Source organism: Balaenoptera acutorostrata, chromosome 7 (assembly GCF_949987535.1).
Source record: "Balaenoptera acutorostrata chromosome 7, mBalAcu1.1, whole genome shotgun sequence".
NCBI classification, from domain to species: Eukaryota; Metazoa; Chordata; class Mammalia; order Artiodactyla; family Balaenopteridae; genus Balaenoptera; species Balaenoptera acutorostrata.
The window spans coordinates 80,480,109-80,498,636 of NC_080070.1; the positions used below are offsets into that span (position 1 = coordinate 80,480,109).

The following is an 18,528-nucleotide window of genomic DNA, read 5'->3' on the forward strand; positions in this document are numbered from 1 at the left end:
GTTTCCCTATGTGGCATCATCTGATTTATTATTGATATAGATAATGTTCTGTCTAAGACCTAATGAACAGAATGATTTCCAACATTCCATTGCAGATGAGCAAATGAGAATTTCATTTTTTTTTCTTTCTGATTTTAACTTGCATTTGCAAGGTAGGGTTAGACTTTTCACCTAGGAAAATATAATGATAATATAATATACGCCTATAATTTAGTCTTTTGTCGGGATTTTAGCTTTGAATAACATTCTTTATACATTTGATATTGTTTGAGCAGTTAGCTATGGAGACTAAAGGTACTTAAATAGAGAATAAGTGGTATGTTTGATAGGTGGAAGTGAGCCATCTTGGTGACCAAGGTCTTTTCATATGATCTCAAACCTCAGAAAACCAATTGAAAGTCAGGTAGGGCCAATTTAAGATGGGTTCACTTTCCAAAGGTTAAATCGAAGAAAGAATTATTCCCTTGCCTCAGACCAAAAGCGGGAGAGACAAATACAGGTTCACAGAGAGCCAAAGGGACTCAGTGAGCCACAATATTAGAGACTAATTTTCATTTTGGGATGAGCAGTTTGCTCCCTTTACTCAATTCCGGACCCAAACTGAGAACAGGCTTTGGGGGTTGGGGGATGGTAAGGGTGTTTTGGTAGCCAAAACATTTATGGGAACTATGGGACGAAGGAGTTCCATAGAAAGAATCTTGGGAGACTAACGGTTGGCATGGAAGCCCAGGGAATTCAGAGATCAAGGGGGAGAAGCTGAATTTATGGGGAAGGCAGGAAAAAAAACTCCTTTCCTTCTTTATTTAGACAGTTTTGCAGAGAACACACTGGAGATGTGACTGTATTCAAGAACCCTCAGAACAGCCCTACTGATATAATGGCTATTTCCTTGAGGAAAAAGAGGGAGTAGGTGTGGCAAGAATTTGTGCTTTTGTGCTGAATATCCTGAGATGGTAGGGAAAGGTGACAGGGTATTTTGGGGGGGGGGGGTTGTTTTTTGTTTGTTTGTTTCTTTTGCTTTGTTTTTTTTTGGCAAGTGCCGAGTCCTAACCACTGGACCACCAGGGAATCCCCAAGTTGACAGGGTTTTGATCTGGATTCATTGTTGGCTGTAAGCTTTCTCTGCTGAGAAATTCTACTGGAAATTAACTTTTCTCAAAGGTGATTTTATTTTTACCCCATGAAATTCTGCCTTTAATAACTTTGATTTTCTTCTTTAAAAAAAGACCTTCCTGTGAAGTGTTCTTTAAAGGATATGGGAAGCCATTTTTTAGCTATGTAGTCTTCTCGTGAGAGAGATTGTCAACTCCACCCAGTATAGAATTTCTGGCAATAAATGCAGGAATTCAAGGGTTTGGGATTTTATTCATTTCACAGTGAATCACTGAGGAAGTCTGTGCTGCTTAATCCTAAATTTATTAGATTCAGCGTGACTGACCACTCCTTTCCTCTCTGGGGTAGCGAGGAAGACTGTAGAGCATCAGGTCAAATGTTTCTTCAGGCTGAATGAACAATTATATGAAGGGACACTAAAAGCGAGATACAAAGAATTCTTTTCAGAACAAGCATTTATTTCAAATAGGAGCAGGGACTGTGGGATCTTCGGCCTTGCCCTCACATGGAGGGGCATGTGGCTGTAGGTGAGGGGATTCATTGCTGCTGTATTTTGCCACGAAGAGAAAACTGGTTTTGTGAAGCTCACTTAACCATTCTGGACCTCACTGAATTGGTAACAGAGGAGTCCAACAGGTTTATTGAGAAGATCTCCCTTTAGCTCTAATTGCCATATACCGTATTTCTGTTCTTCCCAAAGGTTAGAGGCTACCTGCTCCAAAGAACAGAGCAATGGCCTGGAGTAAATAGATGAATGACAGTTTGTTACTTGATACGTTGTCCGTTTTAACAAAGTTCAATGTTAGGTTCTAATGCCCTAGAACTCCAGGGTTGGAAGGTGATCAGAGACCGTTTAGTTTCTCTACCCACTGTATTGGCAAGAATTGTGTTATTTGGCTTTTGCTAATGGAGACACAGAGAGGAAGTTCTTTCTATTTTACTATTAAAAATATTTAACAGTCTACTACTTTAAGTACTGTTGTCCTTTGTCACAGGTATATTCTTGGGACTTCCCTGGTGGTCCAGTGGTTAAGACTCCGTGCTCCCAATGCACGGAGTTAACCCCAGGGCATGGGTTAGATCCCTGGTCGGGGAACTAAGGTCCTGCGTCCCACATGCCACAAGGTGTGGCCTAAATGAATAAATAACTAGATAAATAAAGTCTCCAGCCACTGGAAAAAAAAATGTATATTCTCATTTTTGTTGTGGATGAGCATTTTCTCTCCACTAGGCTGTGAGGTCCATAAGAGTGGAACTTGTTATCAGTCGTTGGAGCATGTGCATAGTACCTGTGCGATCTTAGATGAATCAGTTGTTTGCTTTCAAAAATCTAGTTTTATGAGGGTAGAGACTTACTTTGTTGTGTTAGAAATGAGAAATTATTCTAAATATGTTATTAACTGTATGTGGGAGACATACAATTTACCTGTGACTTCTGGTAAGATATCAGCAGATGTTGATGAACTCTGGACATACTCTTCAGCAATGCACACATACATACAAATACAGGAAAATACCATGCTGTTTATAGGAGTTTTGAACCTCAGAACCAATCCTGTTGCTCTGCAGTGGTTTATTGATCATGGATTATGAACATCTGCTCTGTGTCATCATTCAATTAAAATCCATCATGTGCATGATTTCCATAGTTAAACTAGTGGAGTAAACAATGAATCATAACTTTGCTGCGTTTATTTCAGAAATAATCAGCTGTAGATTTTTCAAGAATGTATTGAGGACAAGAGTGGGAATTTGAGGGCCTGGGTGATTGAGTGAGATTACAAACTGAGAACAAGGTGATAGGACAATGAATGGCTAAAAGAACGGCTAGAAGGAGTGATTATGGTAGTTTCGGTCAAAGGTTTAGGTAGATGGAACAAAGAATGCATTTAGGACCTAGAAGTCTGAGGAAAGGTTATATTGGTTAAGTAAGTACAGAGCAGGCCCTATCTGAATGGCATTTGTGAAGCCATTCACCCCACCACCAAAGGGGGAAAAAAAACAAGACGGAGTTTCTGTTCAAAAGGATTATAAACTGTGGACAGTCTTAAAAATCAGGTGCCTGAGACTCGCCAGTTTAAGAAAAGAAAAAATAAAGCTTTGCAATATATTGCCAAATTATTAGTCTTTAACTTGCATGAGTTTGCAGCCTGCACAGCTCGCATCCATATCTGGTTCCTGAAACCCTGGGAGTGTATCAGCTTTAGGTGTTAAGATTCAGACTCCGGATTTAACTTTTTTTTTCTAGGCTTTTGTTGATGATCCCGTGGAAACAAAAATGACTTTGCTTGGTTTGGCAGAAATGCAAGAAAGATAAACTGTTTGGGGAAGAGGGAACCTGTTCCAATCCCTGTCCCAAGGTCTTTTCAAAATGTGTGCATCAGCCTGAGAAATTTTCATATGTAATGCCTAAGTCCAGTTATTTAGTTTGGCTACAAAGCATCGGGGAAGCATGCTTTAATCGTTTTGATGCTAACATTGTTACAAGGCAACGTTAAATCATTTTAAAGTGTTAATGCTTCAGGTTAGTCACTATTTTTGCAGCTGTTTTTCCTTGTCAAATTTGTTTGAAACTAAAACCAATAGAATTAGTTATGGTAAAAGAAAATAAAGCAAATGATGACCTCAACTTTATTTTTCTCACTGTTTGCGTAGAGACGGAAAATGAGACTCAAGATTCTTAAACGTCTTCCTCTTCCCGTTAGCACTGCCATAATTCAGGGACTCACCACATTTCAGAAACTTCTGGGGAGCCTCTCTGCCCCCATCTTTCCTGACTCTCATCCATCCTGAACACTGCAGCCAGACTTATTTTTGTAATACTCAGCTATAGTCTCTGTCACTTTTCCTGCACAAAATACTTTAGTGGCTTTCAGTTACGTACATAGTACCCGACCTCCGCAGCCTGCCGTCTTATGCCCTAATTACCTGGAGGCATCCTCACTTCTCACTGCCCCTGCCTCTTCTCTCTGTTGCAGCCTACTGAACTACTACAATTCCCCAAATTTATTAAAGTGCTTAATTTGTCTCAGGCTCTGAGATACGTGCTGGGGTTTCCAAGATAAGTAAGGCCTGGTCTTGGCCCTGAAGGAACTCATACCCCATAGTAGGAGATAGCATTAAACATGCAGTACGTAAGTGTAATATACGATGGTGTATACCCTTGTACATTCTAGTACTCTTCTGCTTGGAATAAACTTTTCTTTATGTTTTTCCTGTAAAGCTTCTGTCTGTCCTTCAAGACTGTTCACAAGTACGACCTCCTTTTGTAAGGTGATGCACAATTAATTACTTGAAAGATTTGTTAGCATTTTGTATACACTTGTATTATAATTTATTGTGCTTATGTTGTATTGTCTATGCATATCTATTTGCACAGGGATCTGTGAGCTCCTTGACAGTAGGACTCAGCCATTCCACAACCTTAAGCAGCATGTTCAATGCTTAACACGTACTAGAAGCTTATAAATATTTGTGGACAGAGTAGCTTTTTAATGTTATTCCAATATTATTTTTAAAAACATAGAGCTGTTCTAATCTTCATAAGTCAGATTTAATGGAAGGTGAGATAATACTCTTTAATAGAACTCATTTGGCCCAAACCAGAGTTTAATATTCAAAGTAACAGTTAATGTTTTTTGAACTTTTCCTATTTTCAAGGCATTGTTCTAAGAACTTTATATAAATTACCTCCTTTAATCATCATGAGGATTATGAGTTGGAAAATATGACTTCTTTTTATAGATTTTATATAGAGTTTTAAAAATACATCATTATTATAATAGCTGATAGTTACATAGCACTTCCTGTGTGCTAGGCACTATTCTTTTTTTTTTTTTTAAACTTTTTTTTTTTTTTTTTAGAAATTCACATTCTTTTATTTATTTATTTATTTATTTATTTATTTATGACTGTGTTGAGTCTTCGTTTCTGTGCGAGGGCTTTCTCCAGTTGCGGCAAGTGGGGACCACTCCTCATCGCGGTGCGCGGGCCTCTCACCATCGCGGCCTCTCGTTGCGGAGCACAGGCTCCAGACGCGCAGGCTCAGCAATTGTGGCTCACGGGCCCAGTTGCTCCGTGGCATGTGAGATCTTCCCAGACCAGGGCTCGAACCCGTGTCCCCTGCATTGGCAGGCAGACTCTCAACCACTGCGCCACCAGGGAAGCCCTAGGCACTATTCTAATGCCTGTGTTTACTCATTATTCCTCACATCTACGTGATTTATTACATAGTTTCTATTAATTATTATCCCCATTTTATAGATGAGAAGTCACAGAGAGTTTAAATTTGTTGTCCTCGATCACACAGCCAGAGTTGCAAAACTAGGATATGATGCAGCTGATCTGGGCCTAAAGCTCACGCTCTTGCTTATTAGGCTAAGCCATGTTTCATTTTGTAATTAACATTGCAATGCGTAGTTCAAAATAGTTGATTATAACCCATGGACACTTGAAATAGTATGGATTTATAACCTAAAACCTACTTTCCTCTATTAGTTGGGTCAAGATATCCTCTTGGAAATCCCCTTACATACTTTCCATTTTGCCCATTTCATTCTTAGTTAAACAAGGGGAAATCCCATGGAAGATACAGAATTGCCTGATTGAATGAAGGTTTGTGTGAAATGTTTTCTCTTGTTAAGGCTTTAGATCGTTATCTGTCTTGTCTGTTCTCTTGGTTCCATTCTTTCCCTTCTGTTCTACTTTGCAATCAATATGGAATATTTACTGGATATCAGCCCTGCAAAAATAGGCTTATTACTACATTTGAAGATGCTAAAATATATTATCCCATTTTGTCTCTGGTCTGAAAAACGATTAATGTTTTATTTAACTTTAGTAGAAAAATAATTCATGTAGAGTTAAGACTTCGATCCAGGGTGCACAAAGCATGATTCATAAATATTAATAAGACATTTATGTTTGGTAAAGCCACACTCACTTGAGAATTCAAATAGTATCGTATCTTCTTCAGCATATGACCTTTTAGTTTGTCAAAACTAAGACAAAAAATCTATCTTAGTGACTAAAAGAAGTAACATTTAACCATTGTAAATTAGAAAAGTAGAGTGACAGGAATTCTCAAAAACATGAAATAGTAATAAAGCCCACAGTTTATGGACGGAATATATAGGCTTTAAATTTAAGGGACTCAAACATCCATTTTACAGAGATTGAAAACTGCCATTACACATTTTAGAAGCATCTTGATGCCTGTTTCTAAGACATCGTCTCTTTTTACTTTTCTCATCAATTGATAATGAATTGCTTGAACATAATGATTTAGTCTTAAAGTCCAGTAACATATAATGGACTTTAATAAAAGTGATGAGTGATATTTTTATCTTATTGGTAATTAATAGTCTAGGGTTGTACAAAATGAGAGGGTATGTTTTGTACTTGGGGTGAAACATATTGAAAAGATTTGGGCTCCTGTAAACTCAGACCTAAATTTATTTATTTAGTTAGTTTGGGTTTTTTTTGCTTTTTGGTTTTTTTGGCCATGCCACATGGCTTGCGGGATCTTAGTTCCTTGACCAGAGATTGAACCTGGGCCCTCAGCAGTGAGAGCATGGAATCCTAACCACTAACCCTCAGACCTAAATTTAAATAGGAATCTGTTCATATCACAATTATAACTGAAACAAAGAATTAGGCCCAGTAACAAACCAAAGATAAATGGAGACTGGGACTGAGGTTATATTATCAGCTTTGCCACCCCAGTTTTGTGACTTTAGGGCATGTGGCTTCATCTTGATGGAATTAAACACCTCCATTTATAAAATCATGAATTTGCATTAATTGATTTTTAAGGTCCCTTCTTGCTTTATAATTCTAATTCCATCACTGGTTCAGGATCACATCTCCTTCAGAATCCATTGCTTCTTTGTTTACATCTTGCTGTATATGTGAAATAGGCACTGTAATCTTCCAGACATGGGGTCAATCTGAACACTATCAAAAGTAGAAGGGAAAAAAAATGCCTGAGATTTATCACACACTTAGTTTGCTGCTTACTTTGCATATATTGGTAATTTGATCAGTTTGCAAATCTTACTGTAGGTTGATGCTTTAATTTATAACTTAAGAAGGCAGGGACTTCCCTGGTGGCGCAGTGGTTAAGACTCCGCCTGCCAATGCAGGGGACACAGGTTCAAGCCCTAGTCCGGGAAGATCCCACGTTCCGTGGAGCAACTAAGCCCGTGCGCCACAACTACCTGGACACCGCAATGAAGAGTAGCCCCCGCTCGCCTGCCGCAACTAGAGAAAGCCCATGTGCAGCAACAAAGACCCAATGCAGCCAAAAATAGATAAATAGATTTATTTTTTAAAAAGGTATTAAAAAAAAAGGTAAACAGCGTTGTGAGAAATTTTGCATTTATTGCTTTTGTGTTAACATGTTTTATATTCATTTTTGATAATAAGATAAACATTGTGTCAATAAAATCAAATATAATAAGTTGCATCTATTGCTAAATGAGTATGTGCTAAAAACTGTATATTGTTTTCATATATCTAAATTGGAGCTTTCATGCTGTGTATCTGCATTTACAAAGTGGAACAGTGTGTGTATGGAGGCAAATAAAGATTTTGCTTATTCAGAATTTTTTCTTTCTTTTTATCCTTCTTTTACTTGCCCGTAGACTTGCTGCTTTCAAATAGCTGTATTCCCTTTTTGGGCTCATCAGAAGGACTGGATTTCCAAACCATTCTGTTAGATGAGGAGAGGGGCAGGCTGCTGCTGGGAGCCAAGGACCACATCTTCCTGCTCAGTCTGGTTGACTTAAACAAAAATTTTAAGAAGGTCAGTTTATTTCTATATCGTTGACTGGATGCATTTATTTTCATCTATGCCCTTTTCCTTCTCTTTTGTTTTGTTTTAAGTGATTCAGTGTCAAATGCAGTAGGTCATTTACATGTCAAAAAAGAACATGTTAAAAGAACTTATTGCCTCTGATACATGTTTTTGGATTTTTATGGATTTAAGTAGAAGAGTGAGTGTAATACTAAAACCTTTGAAAATCTGAATGAAAGGCGTGAAAAGTTAGTAAATGGATGCTACTGCAAAGTTTTGGATTTAAAAGCTGGAAAATGAGTTATTCATGAAATATTAATATTTATATCTGTAGCAATTATTGTAAAATTAAATTTTTATTAATTTTCAATGAACAAATAAGCATACTTAATGATAGTGTGACTCTGGTAGCATTTTAGCACTACACCGGTTTCTCCACACTCTCCTTTTATATCTGAGCAAGTTTCTTCTATGGCCCAGTCACATTCAGATAGTGAAGATGAATAATGCCTCACTTGTGGGCTCATTAAGAACAATCTTAGCACTTAAAAGAAATATATACTAGTTATTCAAAACCCATAAAGCAATTGCTGTTGTATCCTACATTTTCAGCTAGCACTGTGATACCCAAAGAAAACACTGTCACACTGTTTTATCAATTATTGTTAGCCAGTAATTTAGTAAATATCAATATCTATGCAAACAAAAATGGATGCCAAGACTACAAGAGTTGAATGACTGATGAGAAGACATAATATATGACCTATTCTGCATCTATGAGGTAACTTTGTTTTTTCTTTCTCTTCTTTGCCAGAAGAAATACTACTGCAAAAGAAATACTAGGAGCCATTTCAAGCTTTCATGTCAATAGTTCCCAACACTGAGTTAATAGAGACTTCTTCCCATTCAGAGTTTTTTGTAGGTCATTCTTGGACTTTGAAGCTTCATATGGCTTTCACCTACAATGACCACTTTAACTTAATCCTCTAATTTTGAGTTATTAAAATAACTATCGGTTCAGTTATTTGAATATTATCAGCACTCAGGGCTTCAGTCTACATAGGCAAAATATTTGTCACCATATATGTTACTATCACTTAATGAACACATGCATTAGAAACAATGTTTTTACTCCTCTAATCATTTAATTTTTAAGTAGTTGTTCCACACATTTTTGAGGTCCACCAAAGGAAAAGGAATAATTTTTTATGAGTGCTCAGGTATGATAAAGAAATAATCTTTGAATGAAAATGTATACACATGCATTCCATGTAATCTGGGTTTCTAGAAGAAGAATGAGGGCTAAAATATTTCCAGTAGTTGTTCTTGACTTGTGTTAGTCCAAACACACAAATTCATAAGGTTATCTTATTTTTTTTGGAATTATTATTATTCTGCAGCCTAGATATTGTTTACAGTAAGGTGGAATAAACAGGTGATTATGTGCTAGAATTTGAAATACTTGTCCTTTCATTCTGCCATTATAGCTCCATTCCATTTATTCTTTTTTTTTTTTAACATCTTTATTGGAGTAAAATTGCTTTACAATAGTGTGTTAGTTTCTGCTTTATAACAAAGTGAATCAGTTATACCTATACATATGTTCCCATATCTCTTCCCTCTTGCATCTCCCTCCCTCCCACCCTCCCCATCCCACCCCTCTAGGTGGTCACAAAGCACCAAGCTGATCTCCCTGTGCTATGCGGCTGCTTCCCACTAGCTATCTATTTTACGTTTGGTAGTGTATATATGTCCATGCCACTCTCTCACTTTGTCCCAGCTTACCCTTCCCCCTCCCCATATCCTCAAGTCCATTCTCTAGTAGGTCTGTGTCTTCATTCCCGTCTTGCCCCTAGGTTCTTCATAACCTTTTTTTTTTTCTTTTCTTAGATTCCATATATATGTGTTAGCATATGGTATTTGTTTTTCTCTTTCTGACTTACTTCACTCTGTATGACAGACTCTAGGTCGATCCACCTCACTACAAATAACTCAATTTCGTTTCTTTTAATGGCTGAGTAATATTCCATTGTACATATGTGCCACATCTTCTTTATCCATTCATTTGTTGATGGACGTTTAGGTTGCTTCCATGTCCTGGCTATTGTAAATAGAGCTGCAATGAACATTTTGGTACATGACTGTTTTTGAATTATGGTTTTCTCAGGGTATATGCCCAGTAGTGGGATTGCTGGGTTGTATGGTAGTTCTATTTTCAGTTTTTTAAGGAACCTCCATACTGTTCTCCATAGTGGCTGTATCAATTTACATTCCCACCAACAGTGCAAGAGGGTTCCCTTTTCTCCACACCCTCTCCAGCATTTATTGTTTGTAGATTTTTTGATGATGGCCATTCTGACCGGTGTGAGATGCTATCTCATTGTAGTTTTGATTTGCATTTCTCTAATGATTAATGATGTTGAGCATTCTTTCATGTGTTTGTTGGCAATCTGTATATCTTCTTTGGAGAAAACTCTATTTAGGTCTTCTGCCCATTTTTGGATTGGGTTGTTTGTTTTTTAGATATTGAGCTGCATGAGCTGCTTGTAAATTTTGGAGATTAATCCTTTGTCAGTTGCTTCATTTGCAACTATTTTCTCCCATTCTGAGGGTTGTCTTTTGGTCTTGTTTATTGTTTCCTTTGCTGTGCAAAAGCTTTTAAGTTTCATTAGGTCCCATTTGTTTATTTTTGATTTTATTTCCATTTCTCTAGGAGTTGGGTCCAAAAGGAACTTGCTGTGATTTATGTCATAGAGTGTTCTGCCTGTGTTTTCCTCGAAGAGTTTGATAGTGTCTGGCCTTACATTTAGGTCTTTAATCCATTTTGAGTTTATTTTTGTGTATGGTGTTAGGGAGTGTTCTAATTTCAGTCTTTTACATGCAACTGTCCAGTTTTCCCAGCACCACTTATTGAAGAGACTGTCTTTTCTCCACTGTATATTCTTGCCTCCTTTATCAAAGATAAGGTGACCATATGTGTGTGGGTTTATCTCTGGGCTTTCTATCCTGTTCCATTGATCTATATTTCTGTTTTTGTGCCAGTACCATACTGTCTTGATTACTGTAACTTTGTAGTATAGTCCGAAGTCAGGGAGCCTGATTCCTCCAGCTCCATTTTTTGTTCTCAAGATTGCTTTGGCTATTCGGGGTCTTTTGTGTTTCCATACAAATTGTGAAATTTTTTGTTATAGTTCTGTGAAAAATGCCGTTGGTAGCTTGATAGGGATTGCATTGAATCTGTAGATTGCTTTGGGTAGTAGAGTCATTTTCACAATGTTGATTCTTCCAATCCAAGAACATGGTATATCTCTCCATCTATTTGTATCATTCTTAATTTCTTTCATCATTGTCTTATAATTTTCTGCATACAGGTCTTTCGTCTCCCGAGGTAGGTTTATTCCTAGGTATTTTATTCCATTTGTTGCAATGGTAAATGGGAGTGTTTCCATAATTTCTCTTTCAGATTTTTCATCATTACTGTATAGGAATGCCAGAGATTTCTGTACGTTAATTTTGTATCCTGCTACTTTACCAAATTCATTGATTAGCTCTAGTAGTTTTCTGGTAGCATCTTTAGGATTCTCTATGTATAGTATCATGTCATCTGCAAACAGTGACAGCGCTTTACTTCTTCTTTTCCAATTTGGATTCCTTTTATTTCTTTTTCTTCTCTGATTGCTGTGGCTAAAACTTCCAAAACTATGTTGAATAATAGTGGAGAGAGTGGGCAACCTTGTCTTGTTCCTGATCTTAGAGGAAATGGTTTCAGTTTTTCACCATTGAGGACGATGTTGGCTGTGGGTTTGTCATATATGGCCTTTATCATGTTGAGGAAAGTTCCCTCTATGCCTACTTTCTGCAGGGTTTTTATCATAAATGGGTGTTGAATTTTGTCACAAGCTTTCTCTGCATCGATTGAGATGATCATATGGTTTTTCTCCTTCAATTTGCTAATATGGTGTATCACATTGATTGATTTGCATATATTGAAGAATCCTTGCTTTCCTGGGATAAACCCCACTTGATCATGGTGTATGATCCTTTAAATGTGCTGTTGGATTCTGTTTGCTAGTATTTTGTTGAGGATTTTTGTATCTATGTTCATCAGTGATATTGGCCTGTACTTTTCTTTCTTTGTGACATCTTTGTCTGGTTTTGGTGTCAGGGTAATGGTGGCCTCGTAGAATGAGTTTGGGAGTGTTCCTCCCTCTGCTATATTTTAGAAGAGTTTGAGAAGGATAGGTGTTAGCTCCTCTCTAAATGTTTGATAGAATTCGCCTGTGAAGCCATCTGGTCCTGGGCTTTTGTTTGTTGGAAGATTTTTAATCACAGTCTCAATTTCAGTGCTTGTGATTGGTCTGTTCATATTTTCTATTTCTTTCTGGGTTCAGTCTCAGGAGGTTGTGCATTTCTAAGAATTTGTCCATTTCTTCCAGGTTGTCCATTTTATTGGCATACAGTTGCTTGTAGTAATCTCTCATGATCCTTTGTATTTCTGCAGTGTCAGTGGTTACTTCTCCTTTTTCATTTCTAATTCTATTGATTTGAGTCTTCTCCCTTTTTTTCTTGATGAGTCTGGCTAATGGTTTATCAATTTTGTTTATCTTCTCAGAGATCCAGGTTTTAGTTTGACTGATCTTTGCTATCGTTTCCTTCATTTCTTTTTCATTTATTTCTGATCTGATCTTTATGATTTCTTTCCTTCTGCTAACTTTGGGGGTTTTTTTGTTCTTCTTCTCTAATTTGTTTAGGTGTAAGGTTAGGTTGTTTATTTGAGATGTTTCTTGTTTCTTAAGGTAGGATTGTATTGCTATAAACTTCCCTCTTAGAACTGCTTTTTGCTGCATCCCATAGGTTTTGGGTCGTCCTGTTTTCATTGTCATTTGTTTCTACGTATTTTTTGATTTCCTCTTTGATTTCTTCAGTGATCTCTTGGTTATTTAGTAGTGTACTGTTTAGCCTCCATGTGTTTGTATTTTTTACAGATTTTTTCCTGTAATTGATATCTAGTCTCATAGTGTTGTGGTCAGAAAAGATACTTGATACGATTTCAATTTTCTTAAATTTACCAAGGCTTGATTTGTGACCCAAGATATGATCTATCCTGGAGAATGTTCCATGAGCACTTGAGAAGAATGTGTATTCTGTTGTTTTTGGATGGAATGTCCTATAACTATCAATTAAGTCCATCTTGTTTAATGTATCATTTAAAACTTGTGTTTCCTTATTTATTTTCATTTTGGATGATCTGTGCATTGGTGAAAGTGGGGTGTTAAAGTCCCCTACTATGATTGTGTTACTGTCGATTTCCCCTTTTATGGCTGTTAGTATTTGCCTTATGTATTGAAGTGCTCCTATGTTGGGTGCATAAATATTTACAATTGTTATATCTTCTTCTTGGATCGATCCCTTGATCATTATGTAGTGTCCTTCTGTGTCTCTTGTAATAGTCTTTATTTTAAAGTATATTTTGTCTGATATGAGAATTGGCTACTCCAGCTTTCTTTTGATTTCCATTTGCATGGAATATCTTTTTCCATCCCCTCAGTTGCAGTCTGTATGTGTCCCTAGGTCTGAAGTGGGTCTCTTGTAGACAGCATATATACGGGTCTCGTTTTTTTATCCATTCAGCCAGTCTGTGTCTTTTTGTTGGAGCATTTAATCCATTTACATTTAAGGTAATTATCGATATGTATGTTCCTATTCCCATTTTCTTAATTGTTTTGGGTTTGTTATTGTAGGTGTTTTCCTTCTCTTGTGTTTCCTGCCTAGAGAAGTTCCTTTAGCATTTGTTGTAAAGATGGTTTGGTGGTGCTGAATTCTCTTAGCTTTTGCTTGTCTGTAAAGCTTTTAATTTCTCCATCAAATCTGAATGAGATCCTTGCTGGGTAGAGTAATCTTGGTTGTAGGTTTTTCTCCTTCATCACTTTAAATATGTCCTGCCACTCCCTTCTGGCTTCCAGAGTTTCTGCTGAAAGATCAGCTGTTAACCTTATGGGGATTCACATGTGTGTTATTTGTTGTTTTTCCCTTGCTGCTTTTAATATGTTTTCTTTGTATTTAATTTTTGATAGTTTGATTAATATGTGTCTTGGCGTGTTTCTCCTTGGATTTATCCTGTATGGGACTGTCTGCGCTTCCTGTACTTGATTAACTATTTCCTTTCCCATATTAGGGAAGTTTTCAACTATAATCTCTTCAAATATTTTCTCAGTCCCTTTCTTTCTCTCTTCTTCTTCTGGGACCCCTGTAATTCGAATGTTGGTGTGTTTAATGTTGTCCCAGAGGTCTCTGAGACTGTCCTCAGTTCTTTTCATTCTTTTTTCTTTATTCTGCTCGGCAGTAGTTATTTCCACAATTTTATCTTCCAGGTCACTTATCTGTTCTTTTGCCTCAGTTATTCTGCTATTTATCCCTTGTAGAGAATTTTTAATTTCATTTATTGTGTTGTTCATCATTGTTTGTTTGCTGTTTAGCTCTTCTAGGTCCTTGTTAAACATTTCTTGTATTTTCTCTATTCTATTTCCAAGATTTTGGATCATCTTTACTATCATTATTCTGAATTCTTTTTCAGGTAGACTGCCTATTTCCTCTTCATTTGTTAGGTCTGGTGGGTTTTTACCTTGCTTCTTCATCTGCTGTGTGTTTTTCTGTCTTCTCATTTTGCTTAACTTACTGTGTTTGGGGTCTCCTTTTCGCAGGCTGCAGGTTCATAGTTCTTGTTGTTTTTGGTGTCTGTCCCCAGTGGCTACGGTTGGTTCAGTGGTTTGTGTAGGCTTCCTGGTGGAGGGGACTAGTGCCTGTGTTCTGGTGGATGAAGCTGGATATTGTCTTTCTGGTGGGCAGGTCCACGTCTGATGGTGTGTTTTGGGGTGTCTGTGGCCGTATTATGATTTTAGGCAACCTCTGTGCTAATGGATGGGGTTGTGTTCCTGTCTTGCTAGTTGTTTGGCATAGGGTGTCCAGCACTGTAGCTTGCTGGTCATTGAGTGAAGCTGGGTCTTGGTGTTGAGATGGAGATCTCTGGGAGATTTTCACCATTTGATATTACGTGGAGCTGGGAGGTTTCTTGTGGACCAGTGTCCTGAAGTTGGATCTCCCACCTCAGAGGCACAGCACTGACTCCTGTCTGCAGCACCAAGAGCCTTTCTTCCACACGGTGCAGAATAAAAGGGAGAAAAAATAGAAAGAAAGAAAGAAGATAAAATAAAATAAGGTTATTAAAATAAAAAATAATTATTAAGAAAAAATTTTAAAAAGTAAAAAAAAAACTAAAAACAAAAAAAGAAACGGATGGACAGAACCCTAGGACTAATGGTAAAAGCAAAGCTATACAGACACAATCACACACAGAAGCATACACATACACACTCACAAAAAGAGAAAAAGGGGAAAAGAAAAATATATCTTTGCTCCCAAAGTCCACCTCCTCAATTTGGGATGACTCGTTGTCTCTTCAGGTCTTCCACAGATGCAGGTACATCAAGTTGATTGTGGAGATTTAATTTGCTGCTCCTGAGGCTGCTGGGAGAGATTTCTCTTTCTCTTCTTTGTTCACACAGCTCCTGGGGTTCATCTTTGGATTTGGACCCGCCTTTGCGTGTAGGTCACCTGTGGGCGTCTGTTCTTCACTCAGACAGGACGGGGTTAAAGGATCAGCTGATTTGCGGGCTCTGGCTCACTCAGGCCGGGGGGAGGGAGGGTACGGATGCGGGGCGAGCCTGCAGCGGCAGAGGCCAGCGTGACATTGCACCAGCCTGAGGCGCAACGTGCGTTCTCCTGGGGAAGTTTTCCCTGGATCACGGGACCCTGGCAGTGGCGGGCTGCACAGGCTCCCCGGAGGGGAGGTGTGGAGAGTGACCTGTGCTTGCACACAGGCTTCTTGGTGGCTGCAGAAGCAGCCTTAACATCTCATGCCCGTCTCTGGGGTCCGCGCTGATAGCCGCGGCTCGCGCCCGTCTCTGGAGTTCCTTTAAGCGGCGCTCTGAATCCCCTCTCCTCGTGCACCAGGAAACAAAGAGGCAAGAAAAAGTCTCTTGCCTCTTTAGCAGGTCCATACTTTTTCCCGGACTCCCTCCCAGCTAGCCGTGGCGCACTAGCCCCCTTCAGGCTGTGTTCACGCCGCCAACCCCAGTCCTCTCCCTGGGATCCGACCTCCAAAGCCCGAGCCTCAGCTCCCAGCCCCCGCCCGCCCCAGCGGGTGAGCAGACAAGCCTCTCGGGCTGGTGAGTGCTGGTCGGCACCGCTCCTTTGTGCGGGAGTCTCTCCGCTTTGCCCTCCGCACCCCTGTGGCTGCACTCTCCTCCATGGCTCCAAAGCTGCCCTCCCGCCACCCCCCCGTTTCCCCAGTGAAGGGGCTTCCTAGTGTGTGGAAACCTTTCCTCCTTCACAGCTCCCTCCCAGAGGTGCAGGTCCCATCCCTATTCTTTTGTCGCTGTTTTTTCTTTTTTCTTTTGCCCTACCCAGGTACGTGGGGAGTTTCTTGCCTTTTGGGAGGTCTGAGGTCTTCTGCCAGCGTTCAGTAGGTGTTCTATAGGAGCAGTTCCACGTGTAGATGTATTTCTGATGTATCTGTGGGGAGGAAGGTGATCTCCGTGTCTTACTCTTCTGCCATCTTGAAGCTCCTCCCCATTTATTCTTAAGGGTGTATTTTTTCCTTAGGAATTTTTTTTGAAGTACTCATACTCCTAGTAGAGCCTATAGATGGTATCAACTAATGTCTTAATCATCAGTAAATATCTTAGTAGGGGATGACTCTTTTTATGAAAGAGGCCAAAGAAAATCCTATTCAACTTTGAAGTTTTGCTTTAAAAGACACTACATAGCTAACAAAGCATTTTTCCAAATATGTCTCAGTCTTAGAAAATAGCAAAAATCAATTCATACTTTTAAGGGAATTTGTTCTTGTGCTGTTCTCTGCCTTCAGGGATTGGAAGAAAAAGTCCATTTATCTGAACTGAGTGTATTAGATCATTGCTTAAAATAAATTCTGATAGCTAACTTCCTTCTGTGGCTATTTTAAGCAAATCTCTCTTTGGCCATATTCCATGCTTGAAATGTGCTAATATTTAATAAAATAAATGTTTGTGAAATATTGCTTTCCCATATGATGTTATTGAAATAGATGGTCATTTGAACACATGATAAAATTAGGGTCTGTACTAGAGATTTTCTGCCTAACTGATTTTTCTTTATCTTTGTAAAATGAACCATTCATAAAGGGATTATGCATGTAAAGGTAAGAATTTATGTTTATGTAGGTATCCACCTTTAAACTTGATATAAATCACACCAGTGCTAAAAGGTACTTACTCCACAGTAGCAAGTAAGTGTCAAGATGTAGTAGTTTAGCAGTGTTTAGACCTACGTGGTTTGCGTTGGCTCAGTGCCCCTCCACAAAAATCCAGACTCCTCTGTGGAAGAAACCACACATGTTGGGACTCTGGGGCTGAAGGATGTCCGTTGTATTCTTTAGAGTTAAAGCAATCTACAACACATAATTGAGTTATGAGTGACTGGTTGGGAATTTTTTCCTCTGGGAAATTAAAAAAAAATTCTGTAGAGAGTATTTGAAGTATCAAAATTTAGGATATATGTTTATTTGAAGTGCCTATTGAAAAATAGCCATTGTCATTTCATAATTGTCACAAGCCTTTAGAATGGAATCACCAGAAGTAATAGCAAAATCGTTTACAAAAGTAATTTCATAGTAAATATTTAATAATATCCTTGTTATTATCTTTACTCTTTTCAGACTAGATTTTGAATCGCCTGCAATGAATGGGGCAGGTATATGATCAATAAACTTTGATGAGTAAATGGCTGTAGAGGGAGAAAGTCAAAATTAGACCTTTCAGGGCATTTCTTCCATCTAGAAAGTAAAGATTAAGTAGACTGAATTTCTTTTTTAACTCTCTGACATTTTGGTAAGAGAGATAAGATTCTGATCTTTTTTAAAAAATTATTTCTACAGGGACTTAATAGACCTAAGGGCAAGTATAAGCATCACCAGGGATGTGATGCCTCAGTATTTAAGTAGGCTTTTTCTAGAGTTGCTCCCTAAGGCCTCTCTTTAGTTCAGGTACCCTGTGGATTCCTCTCTGGGACAGGTTTGGGACAGATAATGCACATTGATTCAACATTCCCTTCCCCCAACACTAGGTCAAAATGGAGTAATCAGATCCAGACATAAGTGATCCCATTCCAAGGACAAAGATCTGGAACTGTATTTAACCACTCCCAACAGTTTTGTTGTAGGTTGAGTTCCCCCAGAGGCCAACTATGATATGAAGATTAGCTTATAGGATATTTGTAAGGGAGTGTTCTTGGGATCAACACTTGTGAGGGCATCACTAAGGAAGTAGCATTAGACAAGGGGAGAACCAAGCTGTGACGCAGTACCAACAAAAGCCTCAGCCGATAGGCCACGCTGAGAAGGTGGCAAGCGCTTCAATATTTTTCTCTAGTATAAGTGATAATACCGTTATTCATCTGGGTTTATCTTGTGAAAGAGAATCTCCATTTTCTCCCCATCTCATCCATTCACCATGACCATCGTATTATCTCTTAAAAAACAAAAATCTGATCATATTTCTTCCCTGTTTACATGCTTCTGGGAG

The 18,528-nt window shown here is 38.5% G+C and overlaps 1 protein-coding gene across 3 annotated transcripts in view; it reads left to right on the forward strand.

The window, feature by feature from the left end:
• The window catches only part of SEMA3D (semaphorin 3D), a 208,961-nt gene that overhangs the window by 88,244 nt on the left and 102,189 nt on the right, over nucleotides 1-18,528 (forward strand). For all 3 annotated transcript variants that reach the window (XM_007170275.2, XM_057550011.1, XM_007170276.2), the window contains one exon: nucleotides 7,758-7,918. In XM_007170275.2, coding sequence (XP_007170337.1) covers nucleotides 7,758-7,918 — 161 coding nt within the window. The remainder of the gene's footprint in view (nucleotides 1-7,757; nucleotides 7,919-18,528) is intronic.